Consider the following 18,175-nt stretch of genomic DNA (forward strand, 5'->3'; position numbering starts at 1 on the left):
TGGGATCAAAGTCTAAGGAGCGCTCATCAGTTGCTCCTCATGTCTTCCATTTGCATTTCACCTCAACCCAAAGAGCCTAATCCTTTTTGTGGCACAATCACCAGACGTCGGCTACTTAGCAATTTTAGCATGGAGATGGAGATTCTGAAGTCCCCACTTCAGAATCGGTGTTCTGGAATGCAAAGCAGAAATGGGATAACCAAAGCGTAGTGCTGGGTTCTCTCAGTTACTTACCTCCTTCAAACTCAAAATGATCATAAGAAGAAGATGGAGAAGGAAGAAGCGGGGGAAGATCCACATCTGAGAGCTGTCCCTGGCAAACTGTCTTCTAGTGTGTTGCTCCCCAGGGGGTTACCAGCAGGAGAAAACAGCAGCAGTGCTCTGATTTGTCATGTGTAGCTATGACCACACCACCACCATTTTAATTGCCCACAATGTCCCAACCTAACTTTGCTCCAAGGCAGTGGAGGGATGGGGAGAGGGGTCGAAAAGAGGTTGAAAAAGTACACCAATCTGCATAATGTTTGCATGTAGTAATTTATATGTATAGGTATAAAATTAGGAGATCATTGCTATAATTTATATTGTAATACACTGCATCGCACCATGGTGGAGAAGACATCAGGTGACTTCTGTGCTTGACCAATCTGCTGACCAGGTTCTGCTAAATGTTGGTGGGCAATTTCAAGGCTCCTGGTCTCCCTTTTTATTAGGACAGCACACAAACGACCAGAATGAGTCTGTGGAGATGGGTCTACTGTTCGATTTTGTTTTTTAAATCCTAATTATAGATGCAGTCAGCATGGGGCAGAGGAAGGAGACATTGGGTCTTCTTCACACACATCCCAACTGAGAGCAGGAGGATTCAGTCTTGCTGGGGTCTGCTTCACCTTGCCTTTAAGGATCTTGTTGACAAAACGGATCCTTGCACCCTTTGCACGTAACACTCTGACCCCTGAATTCCCTGGATCTGGGCAGATCTGTGTGGTCGGACTCAGGGAAATACAGGGGTTGTTGTTGTTTAGTCGTTTAGTCGTGTCTGACCCTTCGTGACCCCATGGACCAGAGCACACCAGGCACTCCTGTCTTCCACTGCCTCCCACAGTTTGGTCAAACTCATGCTGGTTGCTTCAAGAACACTGTCCAACCATCTCGTCCTCTGCCGTCCCCTTCTCCTTGTGCCCTCCATCTTTCTCAACATCAGGGTCTTTTCCAGGGAGTCTTCTCTTCTCATGAGGTGGCCAGAGTATTGAAGCCTCAGCTTCAAGATCTGTCCTTCCAGTGAGCACTCAGGGCCGATTTCCTTAAGAATGGATAGGTTTGATCTTCTTGCAGTCCATGGGACTCTCAAGAGTCTCCTCCAGCACCATAATTCAAAAGCATCAATTCTTTGGCGATCATCCTTCTTTATGGCCCAGCTCTCACTTCCATACATCACTACTGGGAAAACCTTTGCTTTAACCATACGGACCTTTGTTAGCAAAGTGATGTCTCTGCTTTTTAAGATGCTGTCTTACAGGGGTACCTTCCCTGAATTCATCCCAAACTTAAATCTCCCACAAACTGACTCAAACCATTTCTGGAGTTGGCCAAATCTGTTGCACAGTCCCACTTTTTATCCTTCCTTATCTTTCAGCTAGATTTAGACCCTCAAAGAGAGGGCTGTCCACTGGCAACCAACCCTTTGACAACCTACATGGCTACCCTAATTTAAAACAATCACCTCTGGCACTAGGTAATCCCAAACTCAAGAATGGTGGTGACAAGGCCGGCTGGATCCAAGCATGGTGCCGATGTCAATGCTGGTAGGATGATGATGCCAGCATCCCTGCAGCTGCCTGTGGGTTCCAGACACTTGACACTATGTCCAGAGAAAATGAACAACTTGTTTATTTCAAAACCCATCAGTTAGAAATGGGAGCAGAAAGTCTGAGAGAGGGTGGAGCTGAAACCATTTTTCCTGCTTCATTTTTATGTATGTGCATACATACATGGAAACAATGCGTGCTATGTATTCATAGACCTCAGCGTATGCATTTTGCATATTCATGTAACGACTCTATGTGCAATAGGCATAAAATTCTTAAACTGTATTTCTTATTTGTGCCATTGATTCCTCTCACTTCCTGTGTCTCACTCACTGGGCAGTCTAGAATATGCAAGGTGAGAATCTGATTTCCTCATCTGATGTGGCGCTGCAGAGCGGCAGTGGGTCAAAGGTTGTGTTGAACAAAGCTTTTAGACCCAAGCTGAACAGTTTATTGTACTAGCAATGATTTCCCCCCCCCCCCCATCCCATGTGCAAATGCCTGGAGCTGGATTATTGCCATGGGGACAGACTCTCACTGCTACTCCATTGGGCAGGTTGGAACAGGATGGGGGACAGTGTAGCAATGTCACCCGGAAGAGTGCTGGCTTCTAGATAAATAGAGCCGATAAATGGCACCCAAAGAAATAGAACATCAGTGGGTACCTTTTGTATAAGTGCAGGTGTCAGGACTGAGGAATCTCTCCGTGGTGTAGTGGTTAAGAGCGGTGGATTCGTAACCTGGTGAACCGGGTTCGCTTCCCCGCTCCTCCACATGCAGCTGCTGGGTGACCTTGGGCCAGTCACACTTCTCTGAAGTCTCTCAGCCTCACTCACCTCACAGAGTGTTTGTTGTTGGGGAGGAAGGGAAAGGAGATTGTTAGCCGCTTTGAGACTCCTTAAGGGGAGTGAAAGGTGGGATATAAAGTCCAAACTCTTCTTAGCTGGGTAACAGAGGGCATGTAACTGCTTGGTCTGCTGTTTATCCAAGCACAACCGGGCCACAATTTCACCACACACCTGCACCTCCTGTGAGCAGCGCTGGCCCACCCAATGGCCAAGGTGAATCCCTTGCCTCAGAGAGCGGTTCAAGAGGAGCAGCAGATCCGTATCTCCTCGGCCTGTGATGGCTACTCTCTGCCTTCACAGTTGCAGGCAGTCCTGCTTCTGCACGCCACCTGCTGGAATCCACGGGAGGAGAGAGTGCTCTTGGGCTCGTATCCGGCTTTCGGGTTTCCCGCAAGTATCTGGTTGCCCACTGTGAGAACAGTGGCCTGAACCAGAAAGGTCATCTTATGTTCCTATATTCATTTCTTAGCAACTACACTCAAGTTTCACCTTCCATTTGGTCCACAGACTTTTTTTTTTTATGAAGCTTGTTTTAAAAAGTTATCCAATGCCCTTGACTGTACAAAAGGCAAAAAAACAACAACTTTGTAATACTAGCAGGAGAATACAAATAAATGCACTCAATGCACAGCTAGACTTTGAGCCCTGCCTTATAACTATTTGAATCTCAAACTTCAAAATGCAGTCGCATCCAGAAAATTACATGTGTGGAACTGGATGGCATTATTGCAGATTCACAAGGAGCACAAGTCTGTCTGCTTTGATCTTCCTGCAACATATTTCTTTTTTGCAGCGTAAGAGTTTGCAACCCCACACTTTGCACAACATCAACATTCTATCCCTCTTAGTTGCTTCCCCCTGAACCTCTGATGACCAGGAGGGGAAATAAAGGACCAAAGAAAATCTGGCAAGGAATGTAAACAACAGCAACCTTCTTCCCAGCTTTGTAGGTGGCTTACCCCAGTGTTTCCCAACCTTGGGCCTCCAGCTGTTTTTGGACTACAACTCCCATCATCCCTAGCTAGCAAGACCAGTGGTCAGGGATGATGGGAATTGTAGTTCAAAAACAGCTGGAGACCCAAGGTTGGGAAACACAGGCTTACCCAGACAGAATCACCATCTAATTCACAATGTAGACAAGGCGAAAGACAACAAAATGAATTAGAAGGCTTGACCTAATGGTTACATAAAACGACTGCCCATGTATGGGCTGATCCGCTTCATTTCATTAGGGGTGTTGGATCAACCGCCAAACCATCTTGTCATAGCTTCTCCACCACACTCTTTTTCCAAGAGCATGTGTGTGTTTGCTTGACTACTGCAGATGAAAAGGTGGCAGTTGTCTCCCAAGCATCACGCTTTTTTTTATTAGTCCCTTGAAGGGGAGGGAGAGGGAGAGGATAAGGGCAAATTGTCCGTTTGTCCACACTGGTGCATCATGCCCCAAAGTTCCCATTAATATTACACAGGCACTGTCACAGTACTTTTTTCAGCTCCAGCTAAGCTAAAACTCAAAGCAAAAATCGCATTACCCAGGCATGTGATTTTAGCATACAATTTTAACATGTGATTTTAGTTAATATACTTGTTTTAAAATTTGCTAAGTTTTACGTTAAGTTTTTATGTACACATTTGTGTAACTTGCTTTTAATGCTTACTTTTATTGGCATTTTAATGAAAGTTTTAGAGTGCTTTTTGTAAAGCACTTGGAGGTCTTAAGTTTGAATAAGCAGCAGTGTGGTGTAGTGGTTAAGAGCGGTGGACTCATAATCTGGTGAACTGGGTTCGCATCTCCGCTCCTCCACATGCAGCTGCTGGGTGACCTTGGGCTAGTCACACTTCTCTGAAGTCTCTCAGCCCCACTCACCTCACAGAGTGTTTGTTGTGGGGGAGGAATGGAAAGGAGAATGTTAGCCGCTCTGAGACTCCTTAGGGTAGTGATAAAGCGGGATATCAAATCCAAACTCTTTTTCATGTAATTGTGTGAAAATAACAGCAGCAGCAGCAAGTAAAAATAAGCCAGAAGTGCACTCTGGAAAAGTGTTAACATCCCAGGCTGTGCAAAAAGCCCATTCAATTCCACTTCTAGCTTAGACGAGACAGAGTAATGATTCTGTAGCACTGGGTGTTCTACATCTGGAAAAGTTATCCATTGCCAGTATATTCCTCATATGAGATTGACACTTTGGGTGACTCCGAGTAACCCTGAAAGTTAATGAAAGCTAATTGCTTCATGATCCCTAAGCTATCATTAATGGAGATTAGCAGAGCATCCGTCTCTTCAGTGCCTGCCTTGCTGGCACGTATCACTAGAAATGGCAGCAAGAAGTGTGTTTATAGAAATGTCTTCCCTGTGGGGATTGAACCAGTCTGTGCTTTCGTGAGGTTTAAATCCAGTCACTACCCTCATCTGATTCTTCGCAACTCCTGAGTCATGTCTGCACGTTAACTTGAAACGTCGGTCTTGCTTTATTTCCCTCCCAAAAAAAAAAAATCAACAAGAAAATTTCCAGATGACTAATTAAAAATAATGATAAAAACTTCATAAGGGGTCCTTTGGTTGAAGCTCCTCAAAGACTGTGAATGTAATACATTTTATAATGCTAGGTGGGCATGCAGAAAAGCTAAAGCATGTTGGATACAAATACAGTGGTACCTCGGGTTACATACGCTTCAGGTTACAGACTCCGCTAACCCAGAAATAATACCTCGGGTTAAGAACTTTGCTTCAGAATGAGAACAGAAATCGTTCTCTGGCGGCACGGCGGCAGTGGAAGGTCCCATTAGCTAAAGTGGTGCTTCAGGTTAAGAACAGTTTCAGGGTAAGAACGGACCTCCGGAATGAATTAAGTACTTAACTTCAGGTACCGCTGTACATACATTGATGCAGAAGATTTTGGTTTTGGTTTTGGTTTTTGTGGTTTTTTTAATTCATTTTTATTGATTTAAAATATCATCTTATATATATATTACAAATAGTTACATCAAAATTAAACACAAAAATATAATAGAAAAAAGATAAAGAAAATAAAAAGCAAAAAAGAGTTAACAATAAGAAATAAATATTGCTTATAACATCCTGTCTTTGCTAATAAAGTCTTCTGAAAGAAACTTCCAATCATTCTCATACTTTTTCTATTGTCTTAATTTTATCGCACAGTTTGTTTTATAACTTTTCCTGTATATATATCTAGTATATTTATTCCATTTGTTTATTATATACAAGATGCAGACGATTTTGAAGGTCTTTGCTCAGCTGAAACCAAAGCTCTTCCTGCTGGAACAGATGGATATATAACTGGAAAAAGAATTTGGAAGATTAGTGCAATATGCGATCATAGCGGCGAGACTTACATGCACAAAGATGGAGGGACTTGCCGTATTATTACCTACTATGGAATAATGGTTATTTAAATTAATGGATTTGGCTGAGATGGCAAAATTGACGTGCTTAATTAGGGAAAGATCATTGTTGACATTTATTAATGATTGGAAACCCTTTATGGACTTTTTTGCACAAAAAGGAAAATGAGCTTCTGATATCTGGCTTTGAAGACTGAACAAAAGTTTGGTTTAAGGAAAGTAGAAGAGTTGAATGTTATTATAAAGTAAGGGTTTTGTATAAGTTTTTTAAGCTGATAGTTGGAGAATTGGGAGTCTTTTCTTTCGTTTACTTTTCATGTAAAAATATGCTTGATATTTGATGTTGATTTCTGTATATATATTTTCAAGTTTTCATAAAAATTGCTTAATAAGCTGGGGAAATGCATGCTAGGAAAATGTCATTGCCCTACAATCCTTTTAAAAAAATAAATGCATACTTCAGTCATTTTCAGCTGGTAAAATAACCAGATAAGTCACCTCTCCTTGAAAACAAGATCATTATAATAGGTAATAAAGATTGCATCTAAGAGTCAGTTTAGACATACTTAATGTTCAAGCAGTTGCAGGCAGTATCAGGATCAAATTAGTCCATGATAATGATGCTTATGAATGTATTTTAAGTAACCCATGGCCACACGCAACCGATGGTGATGCTGCAAATCTTCCCTTGATTACACAGATTTCAAAGGAGCTCAGGTAGCACAGCACATTTTCCACCTGTACCTAATGCAGGAGGATGCAATAACTTCTCTTTTTAAAAATAGGTGAAGGGCAAATCTCCCTCTCACACATACCCCTGGATTGATTCGGAATTCAAAACAAAGCAGAAAATAGCTTAGTAATTCTGTATCCAGTACACCTTCAACTATTATACCTAAAAGAAAAGCTTATGTGCTTTTAACAAAAGATTTTTAGAACTTCTTTTTTCAATTCATTATATATCATCTCCCAGTAAGTCTTAACCTTTTTGTCCACCATATGTGATAGAATGTACCTTCTTTTTCTTTGCATTTCCAGCAGATATCTGATTCAGATTTATACATTTTAGCTAATTTACTCGGTGTCAATTATTTTCATGCAATCAATCTGCTCTCTCTCCTATAGAAAAGCAAGGACCCTTGAACCATACCTCCTTATGGGCCTGTCTCTCACCGTGCTTGATGATCGGGGATAATGTTCTCATGCGATGCAAAAGAGCTATTCTGCTTTTCCTCCCTTGTAGGATGTGGGGTGGAAGACTTTTAGCACCAGTGATAAAGGGAATAATGGCAAATGAGGTGTGTCAGCTTGTACTTGAATCAATGCACACATTCCCATTTCATCTCAGGCAGCAAAACGAGACCCCTGTGTCTCCTGATACTAAAAATTGTCCTTAATTGTAAAGGGAACAATTATTCTCCAATACATGCTGTAAAAAAAGAAGAAATAATCACAGATCATCTTATGACCTTATCACTTCAGTGTGCTTTTATTTCCACCTTCAGCTAAAACGAGATGCTAATCCAGCCCGTTTCAAAATGCCTTAAAAATATGCATCTTATTCCAATTACCATTTGTGCTAACTTCGGTTTCCAGCCCTTATCTCACTGCAGTGATGCTCTGTTTTCCGTGGGGGCGAGGCCTGAGCAAGCAAAAAGCTGCTCGGGTGGAAAATTAGTTGGGGCCCTTGGTTGACTCAGTCAAACATCAGAATCTCTCAAAGTGGCAAGGGGGGCAGATTCCAGATTCAGTCAGTCTACTCATGGGGACTCAGTTGTCCTCCTTTCTCCAATGTGGGGGGAGCTTATTCAGGGAGGCAGGGTAGGGCAGCATAAAATGTTCATTTGCAAGCACCCCTACTCAGTCACTTGTGATACACCAAATGCTAGTTTAAATTTCAGTAGAAGACTGGCCTTAAGTAGTGCTGTTTTTCTAGCAAAAGAGGTTCAGGAACTCACCATGTATGCCTCCCTTGTTCACTTAGAATGGCAATGGCACCCACCTGAGAGGTGCTATTGGAAGTGAGTCCTGGTAAGTTCCTGATGGAAAAAAAGTCCTGCCACTAGCCATAAATGATAGCTCAACAGGAAGCCCGACATGCCTCGGACTAGTGAGCCATGATACATGCCTGCCAAGCCTCATTTGAGGGGTTGAAAGACAAATTGAGCATTAAAATTTCTAGCCACCTGTTTGCTGAGGCCAAAGGTACGGCTCGGTTCTTTATGTTCTATGTGTAAAGTGCTCCCCCTGGTGATCATTGCTAACTTGCACTCTTTCGTGTTTGTTTGGGAGCGCTCCTAGGTAAAATGACCCCTGACCGTTAGAAGAAGAAGAAGAGTTTGGATTTGATATCCCGCTTTATCACTACCCGAAGGAGTCTCCAAGCGGCTAACAATCTCCTTTCCCTTCCTCCACCACAACAAACACTCTGTGAGGTGAGTGGGGCTGAGAGACTTCAAAGAAGTGTGACTAGCCCAAGGTCACCCAGCAGCTGCATGTGGAGGAGCGGAAACGCGAACCCGGTTCCCCAGATTACGAGACTACCACTCTTAACTACTACACCACACTGGCTCCCAGTTGTAGACGTGGGGTTGTGGCGCTCATCTTGCTTTACTGGCCAAGGGAGCCGGCGTTTGTCCGCAGACAGCTTCCAGGTCATGTGGCCAGCATGACAAAGCCACTTCTGGCAAACCAGAGCAGCACACGGAAATGCTGTTTACCTTCCACCGGAGTGGTACCTATTTATCTACTTGCACTTTGACATGTTTTCGAACTGCTAGGTTGGCAGGAGCAGGGACCGAGCAACGGGAGCTTACCCCGTCACAGGGATTCGAACCGCTGACCTTCTGAGTGCTCCTACTTTCCCTTTATTTTCCAGTATTAAGAGCATAAGAAGCTGCCTTCTTATTGGTGTGTCTACCTCAGTATTGTCTACTCTTAGTGGAAGCACCTCCCCAGGGTTTCAGACAGAAGACCTTCCCAGCCCTACTTGGACTGAACCAATCTAGGACCTGCTAGATGCGAGACAGATGAGCAAGACCCTCTCCTAGCCGCTTTTACTACAGAATGTGGTCTTTCAGTTTTAATGTAGCATCTTGTGCCTCTCCCCACCCTGCAGCAAGTCTGTTTCCTAACATGCTCTGCTGCTGCTTTCCATAATGGCAGAGAAATCTCTTGGCATTGGTTAGTGCTGGTAAAATAGTAACTCAGTGTTTCCCAAGTGTGTGATACCACCCCTTCGGGGGCGTTGGAACGGTCCAGGGGGGCTGTAGCCTCGGGTTCAATGGGAGGGGGGCATTGAATAAAAATAAGGCGTGTGGAAGCATAAAGAAAGAAGAGAAGAAAAGAAAAATGGCAAAACCATTTGTACATGTTTCATCTGCTGGGAGCCTCTGCACTAGCTGAAAACATGGCGGCCAACATCAACTTTGGTAGAAGGCAGGTGTAGGGAGCATTTTTCAGGGCCGTGTCCCTTGCTAGGAAACTTTCAGGGGCCCACTTGATGGTGGTGGTTGGAGCCAGGTGCAAAGGCAGGTGGAGCAACAAATGTTTATTTAGAGAGGCATCCATCTGCCCAAGGCATGATGGACAACAACAACCACCAGGGGAAAGAAAGACGTATCTTACAAGGACAGGAAGAAGCACCATGGACAGAATAATTGCCACACACAGGAAGAACAAGAATATACAGTGGTACCTCAGGTTAAGTACTTAATTCGTTCTGGAGGTCCGTACTTAACCTGAAACTGTTCTTAACCTGAAGCACCACTTTAGCTAATGGGGCCTCCTGCTGCTGCCGCGCCACAGGAGCCCGATTTCTGTTCTCATCCTGAAGCAAAGTTCTTAACCTGAAGCACTATTTCTGGGTTAGCGGAGTCTGTAACCTGAAGCGTATGTAACCTGAGGTACCACAGGAGCCCGATTTCTGTTCTCATCCTGAAGCAAAGTTCTTAACCTGAAGCACTATTTCTGGGTTAGCGGAGTCTGTAACCTGAAGCGTATGTAACCTGAGGTACCACTGTAGTTTGAGTTCCTCACTTGTAGTTTTGTAAATCATTTAATGTGTCAACACGAATAGAAGCTATTAATATTGCAGTTGTTGTATAAGGGATTATTATTAATACCAGAATGTAATGGAAATTAGTAAGATTTAATTTTGTTGAAATTATTTCATTTGGTTTTTCAGATTTAAAATTTACAGCCACATATCCAACATACAACATACAAACAAGAGTCCAATGAATCTCTTGAACTTCCCTTTTCCCCATTGTGGGTCCTACTGTTAAGTCATTTCCTCCTGCATCTTTTGTCATAATCCAAATCTTTTATCTCTCCATTGTATCTAAACTACAAGTGATATTCTGAAATTACCGGTAATAAGATTTTGGAATGCAGAAATAAAGCAAAGAATCAAACCATCAAATCTAGCACACAGGGAGCCATTTTTTCTAAATTATGCAATCTGGTATTTGAACAATTGGTATTAATAATTGTATTATAAATTGCTATTGTTATAACGAGGCTATTATTGCATTTGTTATGTACTGAAGTTCTCACCCTGGGCCAGCAGGGGGATACTGTAGATAGTTCAGGTCCACATATGGAAATAAGGGATCGGAAGTGATATTCAGTGATTGGATAGTTACAGAAAATGTTTACTGTTGAGTTCTAGTGGGCTGGCTGAACCCTTCAGTTCAGTTCTGTTCTGGCCTGTGAATAAACAAGAGCTGTTTGAAGAATCACTGTGTCATCTGATATGTTCACCCACAACTTAACAGCATTGTAATTCAAAACTAATAATTTTTTTAATCAAAAATAAAATAAAATAGAGAGGCATCAAGGGTCACATGCAACTCCCAGGCCAAAGTTTCCCATCCCTGGTGTAAGTGGTCCCCTATTGCAAAATAAAAATAAAAAAACAGGCCTTAATATTACATTGGACAAGGCACTTTGTTTTCAGCCCTTTTCAATAAGCTGAAAGAAGGAATCTGACTTGTGTTTTAAGGGGAGCAGAGTTTGCCAAGGAAAAGGATGGCATTGCTAGGATTGTGCTGGATGCAGAAGAGGAATGGGTGATTAGCCTCAAATAGCTTATAGGACGGCAAGGATCTGTTGGAGACCACAGCGCCTGTGGCAGCGGCTGCTTTTGTCCCCACTTCGTCAACGTCCACAAAGGCTTTGTGAAGCACTTTGGATAAGTATAGTTGATCCGAGGCAGCCATCCCAGAAAGGTCGGCTCTGGATCTGTCAAACACATCAATCATCCCCAGGGCTTGCAAAGGCGAGTTGAGGTCGAAGGACTCTTCAAGCTTGAACTGGGGGAGATACACCTCAACATTCTCCTCTGTCAAGTTTTCTGAGGCAGTCCAGCATGCTAAATTCTCACTGGTCATGGTGTTTTCAACCTGTATGGCAAAAAAAAAAAAAAGGATTAAGAAACAACATGGCTAAAATAAACATCATCAGGGCCGGATTTAGTTTTAATGAGGCCCTAAGCTACTGAAGGGACGCGGGTGGCGCTGTGGGTTAAACCACAGAGCCTAGGACTTGCCAATCAGAAGGTCGGCAGTTCGAATCCCCACGACGGGGTGAGCTCCCGTTGCTCCGTCCCTGCTCCTGCCAACCTAGCAGTTCGAAAGCATGTCAAAGTGCAAGTAGATAAATAGGTACCGCTCCGGCAGGAAGGTAAACGGTGTTTCCGTGAGCTGCTCTGGTTCGCCAGAAGTGGCTTAGTCATGCTGGCCACAGGACCCAGAAGATGTACACTGGCTCCCTCGGCCAATAAAGCCAGAGTCGGCCACGACTGGACCTAATGGTCAGGGGTCCTTTACCTTTACTTTAAGCTACTGAAGGTCATGAGGCCCTTTATATGTCCAGCTGTCCTTCGTAAACAACAAATTGCTGCTGTTTTTTGTGTTGAATATATATGGTAATTTATGGACCCAATAGGTATCTAATGCCATTTGCACATGTTGTCATGCAACCAGTCCATGCAGAATGTAGGCACCCTATATATAGAAATGAGCAAACCAGTGATATTTTAGGTAGCAGGCTAGCTACTTACATCGTAGGAGCCTACACAACACAAAACACTGTTGCTGTGTGTAGGTTTCATTTTATTTGTTTTTTATCTTATATTTTGGAAATGTACATCCAGGTTTTTTTCTTTAAATTTTTGGGGGGCCCCAAGAGAGTGGGTCCCTAACCTATAGCTTGCTTAGCTTATATGTAAATCCAGCACTGAACATCACATACAGGAAATATATGGGATACAGAACTCCTCTTGCAGAAAAATGAAATTTATTAAATGTGCCAATATGATTGGAAGTAAAAACAACTTTGTAGCTGCTGATAAGGGATCAAGATCAAGACTGAATGTAACAGGACTAATTAAGACTTCGGAAGCAGGACGAAATAAAATGATCTCACCTTGAAATCTAGCACATGGGAGGCCACACAACATTTATAATTGGCTTTATAATTAATATATATTTGAATTTGAATTGTAATTTGAGATTGATATAATGTGGTTTATATTGGATTTTAGTAAAATTAGTAAAATTATTTACAAAACCAAACATGATTCACTGTAAGTTATGAGGGCAAATCATACGAAGGAAACTCAAAACAGTTGAGTTTGTTAAAAAAAAGTAGAGATTTTTTGAAAGAGCGGGGCTTGAAAATGAGAGGTGCCCTACACTTGCGGAACACATTGAGACTCATTTTAAGGTGATCCAGATTCTTGCTTGGGTTGATCCTCACAGTGATCCTTCCTTGCTCCAGTCCTAGTAAACATAATCTCCTGGGTTTGGCCTTAATGGAAAGCAATGGTTAATTAAACCAGGAAGTCTCCAATCATGGTGTGCAAGGACAGAAAGAGGAAAAGGGAGGCATGAACAAGGTTCAGATAAATTAAGATATGTATGTCAAAACCAGACCATTATTCTGCAACTCTGTGATTTATGTTTCAAACATGGTGACTTGTTTGTGACTTACCTGTTTCAAATTGCCGATGTCGTCTGGCAATATAATGATCATGGACAACACTTTGCCATGGTATGGGAGACAAAGGATCTGTGCATGCCTCTCCATCGTGTATCCCAGCTTAAATCGACCTTTCTGGTGCATCATCTGCACACGTTTACTTTCATTCTGTTTCGAAAGGCCATAAAGAAAGACTTAGGTTTAGCAGAAACACACACACTCTGGTTGTCAATAAATATGGCAAGAAGACTTCACTTCTTTGGTCAGCCGAATGCACAAATGCTGAACAACTGTTTGATAGCATTGTACAAACCAATTCTTCAGATGGTCGTAGCTGGCAGGGGACAGGACTGGCTAAGAATGGGAGCTGTGGGACTATATGGAACTAGCAGAAATGACTGGCAGAATCCGAGACCAGGGAGAAGAGTCGGTGGAAGAAGACTGGAAAAAGTTTAAAGATTATTTACAGAAATATTGTAAAATTAATGAATGCTAGAAAAATGTTGGAATGAAGTTATATGGCTTTAGTAGAAATGTTATAAGGAATTAAGGATAAATAGATTAATAGAGTATTAAAGGAAAAATAAGGTTAGAATGTGTTAAGATAATTATAGGATTGAAAACAGAGGAAGATGGAAAGGAATTGCTGAAAAAAATAACAGAAGTGGAATACAAAAAGGGAGGTGTGAGGAGGTCGCGGAAATAAGTGAATGAAAGATAAGATATTGAAATTATTTGATGTGTTTTGAGTTGTGTTTGTTTTGTTTTGTTGGTTTAGTGTGTTGGTGTTGTGTTGTATTGTTTTTCTTTTTTGTAGTGTTTAAATTGTTGAAAAAAGTAATAAATATTATTTTTTTAAAAAAAAATGGGAGCTGTGAGGAAATATATGATTAAAATCTCAGTTCAGCCACAAATTTGCTAGGTGAGGCTACTATGCTTGTCTGCTTCACAGAGGGTGGATCAACACGCAGGAAAAAATGCTATAAATAAGTCAGAAATTAAATTGTTATAACAAAAGAAAAAAACATTATGTAAAAATCACATAGAAAAATTCTTTTTTCTCTGGTGCCATCTGGTGTTACATATTTATACTGCATTCAAAGTGGGGGGGGGTTTACAAATATCGCTGCATCCAGAGTTGCTGTTGGGTTACTGAGCTAACGTATGTGATGTGCTTTGAATATTTGAAGTGAATTCAGTATACGCTCCATTTTTCTGTCCACCAGAGATGCCCTTATTTTCTGCTACCTTTCCTTGGTGAAAACACTGCCTCTCCCCCCGCCCCTTGGTGAATTTTTTAGGAATGCCTTTTGACCTCCTTTGCAGCATTTGTGGTCAATATTGCCGAATGTTCTGCAATAAGGTGCAGGTGTTCCATGTATTTCTTTAAAAACGTAGCACTTAATATAATAAAAAAAATCTAAATGATTTAGTTGAAAACATTTAAATACAACAAATGCCTATAAAATTTCCTGAAAACAAGATAAAAATGTGACTGTGTATCATAAGTGAAACTGAGCACTGTGCAAAACAAAAAATTAAAAACAAAGAGTCAAAGTCCCAGTAAGTGAGGGGAAGCATATATATCTTCAGCTAGTGGGTCAAGACCCCATGGAAATATATGGTAAAAAATATATGGTTTTTAAAAAAGGATCCCCAAATGCATGTTTGCATTAAAAGCAGGTTCTGAGTCTGAAAGGGTTGAATATATAAATTTTCTACGATAAGTACAGCAAAATGCGTTGAGGGATTAAACATTGGCAGGGGGTTGGACTCGATGGCCCTTGAGGTCTCTTCCAACTCTATGATTCTATGATTTTACTGCGTGGTCTTAAATTTTAAATCCCTTTTGCAAGATATTCCTGTGGCAACACACAGCCTGGTAGTGGAATGGAGGTCCTGGGCGTGGAGCATACTTATTTGTTTAACCTATTTATTAAATGTATATGCTACCCTTCGCTTGAGGATCATAGGGCAGTTTACAATATAAAAATGCGAAAATGCATTATATAATGACGAATTGCACATCTGAAAACATCTCCACATGAGCTAAGCAGATGGACTACGTCGAAATGGCAAAGCTGACTGGAAAGCTCAGGAACCAAGAAGGCAAAAACTTTTTTTAAAAAATGGGGAAAATTCATAATTTATTTAAGAGACCACTGCATGCGAATGAAAACATTAGCAGGATTTTTACCTCACTTGTAATGTAGCAAACACTATGGAAAAGATGGTTAGGTATAAAATATATAATATGGCAGTTGTAAATGTTGACAATAGGACCCATAGATGGAATGGGGGGAAGTCTCAAGTCATCTCTATATATGGATATGTATTTGGATTGTTCTTTTTTTTTATTTGTAAAATCAAATAAAAATTATTTCAATTTTTTTTAAAAAAAATCTCCAAATGTAATTGTCCTCTCTGTCGCTGTAGAGATTGTTTAGTAATAGAGGAGCGCCCTCTTGTGAACCCTTGGAGTAAAATCATTTGCATTATACAGACTTTAGCTTGAGCTACACATATAGCTGGAGGAGACTCTTGAGAGTCCCATGGACTGCAAGAAGATCAAACCTATCCATTCTGAAGGAAATCAGCCCTGAGTGCTCACTGGAAGGACAGATCCTGAAGCTGAGGCTCCAATACTTTGGCCACCTCATGAGAAGAGAAGACTCCCTGGAGAAGACCCTGATGTTGGGAAAGATGGAGGGCACAAGGAGAAGAGGACGACAGAGGACGAGATGGCTGGACAGTGTTCTCAAAACTACCAACATGAGCTTGACCAATTGCAGACGACTTCACTTAAACTTAAAATAGCTTATAATAAGTCTAAACCTTAACACTAAGGATACTATTTACAGAACACCACATCAGAAGGAAAGGAGATGGAAAGAGAAAGTGAAACTCAGGCTCCTTCTGGCCTCTTATTATAAGCAGCATGACCTTGAAGAAAAGATAACAGAACCATTTTAAACCAGCTGTACTGTACACAGCTTCTCTGAAGGAATAACCCAAACTTCTGCTTGTTTCTTTCACACACATAAGCATCCAGAACCCTCTTGAATTAATTAGAATAGGAAAGATCGCAACACATCAGTTCAATATTTTTCTGCACTAAGAAATACAAATTGACATATATATATCTAGCTCAGCAGCATTTACACAGACTAGCAGGCATTCTCCAGAGCTTCTGGTAGAAGTCTTTCCTAAACACATGTAGAGATGTTGAGGACTGAAGCTTGGACCTTTTGCATGAGTTATGGCCTCTTGCCAAAGGAAGTGCAAGATCCATGGCTTGAGCAAACCAGCCAGCCAACCAAGTCCTTGACCTGTTCTGCTACTCAGCTGAGAAGGCTGGTAGAGTGCCACTGGGCCGCCATTTTGTAACATACTTGAATCAGCTTTGAACATTCACACGATTCTAAAACAATAGATTCAGTTGTGCCACGATACCTCGTTCAGCTTAAATTCTCGTTGTGTCGTAAGCTTTGGGTCAAACTGGTGTTCCCAAGTTGCTTTAAAGTAGACGGCATTTGCCAGCACCAACATAGTGTCTGGCTGAATAGTTCCGGGAGGGAAAAGGTCCTTGATGTTTCCTTAGAGAAAAGAAATTTGAATTAATGTGGATTTTTTTAAAAAAATATAACCTCATCGTCTTTCATACACAGTAAAAGCGACTGAATTGTTTTTGATTCACAGAACCGAGGAATTGTGCTTATCACACTTCCCCCAACCCCTCAATTGCTGTTTTATTTTTATTTATTTATAGACTACCCTCCATCACATTGAGGTTATCCTGGGGCAGTTTCCTGAATATAAAAATAAATACAACTGACAATAAGAACCGAATGATTAGCACAGCAGCATAAAGCTCCAATAACAGTGGCAACTCTCATTATGAGCTCCTCTAGGTTGGACGCGGGTGGCACTGTGGGTTAAACCACAGAGCCTAGGACTTGCCGATCAGAAGGTCGGCAGTTCAAATCCCCACGACGGGGTGAGCTCCCGTTGCTCGGTCCCTGCTCTTGCCAACCTAGCAGTTCGAAAGCACATCAAAGTGCAAGTAGATAAATAGGTACTGCTCCAGTGGGAAGGTAAACGGCGTTTCCATGCGCTGATCTGATTCGCCAGAAGTGGCTTAGTCATGCTGGCCACATGACCAGAAAGCTGTACGCTGGCTCCCTTGGCCAATAAAGCGAGATGAGCGCCACAACCCCAGAGTCGGTCATGACTGGACCTAATGGTCAGGGGTCCCTTTACCTTTACCTAGGTTGGGGCAGCGGGACATTGCAAGTGAATTCTGCAATATGTCATTGATGCAGTAATAATACATTAGTAGTGGATTACACATCATTTCACCTTTTTAGTAGCCCTGCAATGCTTCCTCAGTGTTACCCCATTATTGCTGTCCAGTGGGATGTCTTACACTATTGCGCAAAAAACCTGGAATTTTTAAAATATATATATGAAACAAACCAGGATATTTGTGGTTTGAAAAGTTACAGGATTTCAGCAGGAAGTTACAGGACATGCACTGATTGGGAATGAAGCCGTGAGTTGTATTCAACCAAGTCCAACTCATAGCAGAACCATTGAGATGAATGAACTGAAAGGTGGGATTCACTTTATGAACCCTGTCAACACAAGGGCTTCGACTTATGCCACGGGGCTTTCCCTCACCATTCACCAGGAAAGTCCTGTAGAATCCCCAGAACATCATGAATGGGAACGAGGATCATTCTGCCTGGCAAACAGACATATTGGTGCAGAAGGAACATTTGCAATAGCATGAGATTGAATTCCAGCCTGTTTAACAACTTCAGTTGGCCTTCCCTTAGGGCAGCGGTTCTCAACCTGTGGGTCCCCAGATGTTGTTGGACTACAACTCCCAGCATCCATGACCACTGGTCATGCTGGCTAGGAATGATGAGAGTTGTAGTCCAACAACATCTAGGGACCCACAGGTTGAGAAACATTGCCTTAGGGGAAGGACTAGCACTGAACACCACCCAGTATGGCTACCCCAAAACCTTTGCAGGTGCAAACAGTATTGAAAATTGGGGTTCTGTAAAACCACCCTGATAGCATCATGAGTACGCATAATCATGAATGCATTATAAGAAAGAGACGCCCAAAGGAACCTCTACCACCTGAAAGAACTTGATGGAGAAA

The 18,175-nt window shown here is 42.0% G+C and overlaps 1 protein-coding gene across 1 annotated transcript in view; it reads right to left on the reverse strand.

Annotated features, from left to right (window-relative positions):
* Positions 1-10,813: 10,813 nt before the first annotated feature.
* SERPINB5 (serpin family B member 5) overlaps positions 10,814-18,175 on the reverse strand; it is a 37,759-nt gene continuing 30,397 nt past the window's right edge. Inside the window, exons 12-14 of the mRNA XM_081874976.1 lie at positions 16,457-16,599; positions 13,016-13,171; positions 10,814-11,424 (exon numbers count right to left, since the gene is read on the reverse strand). Of these exons, the coding sequence (XP_081731102.1) occupies positions 11,020-11,424; positions 13,016-13,171; positions 16,457-16,599 (704 nt within the window). The 3' untranslated portion in view covers positions 10,814-11,019. The remainder of the gene's footprint in view (positions 11,425-13,015; positions 13,172-16,456; positions 16,600-18,175) is intronic.

The sequence above is a fragment of the Podarcis erhardii genome, assembly GCF_964252035.2.
Source record: "Podarcis erhardii genome assembly, chromosome: 8".
Classification (NCBI taxonomy): Eukaryota; Metazoa; Chordata; class Lepidosauria; order Squamata; family Lacertidae; genus Podarcis; species Podarcis erhardii.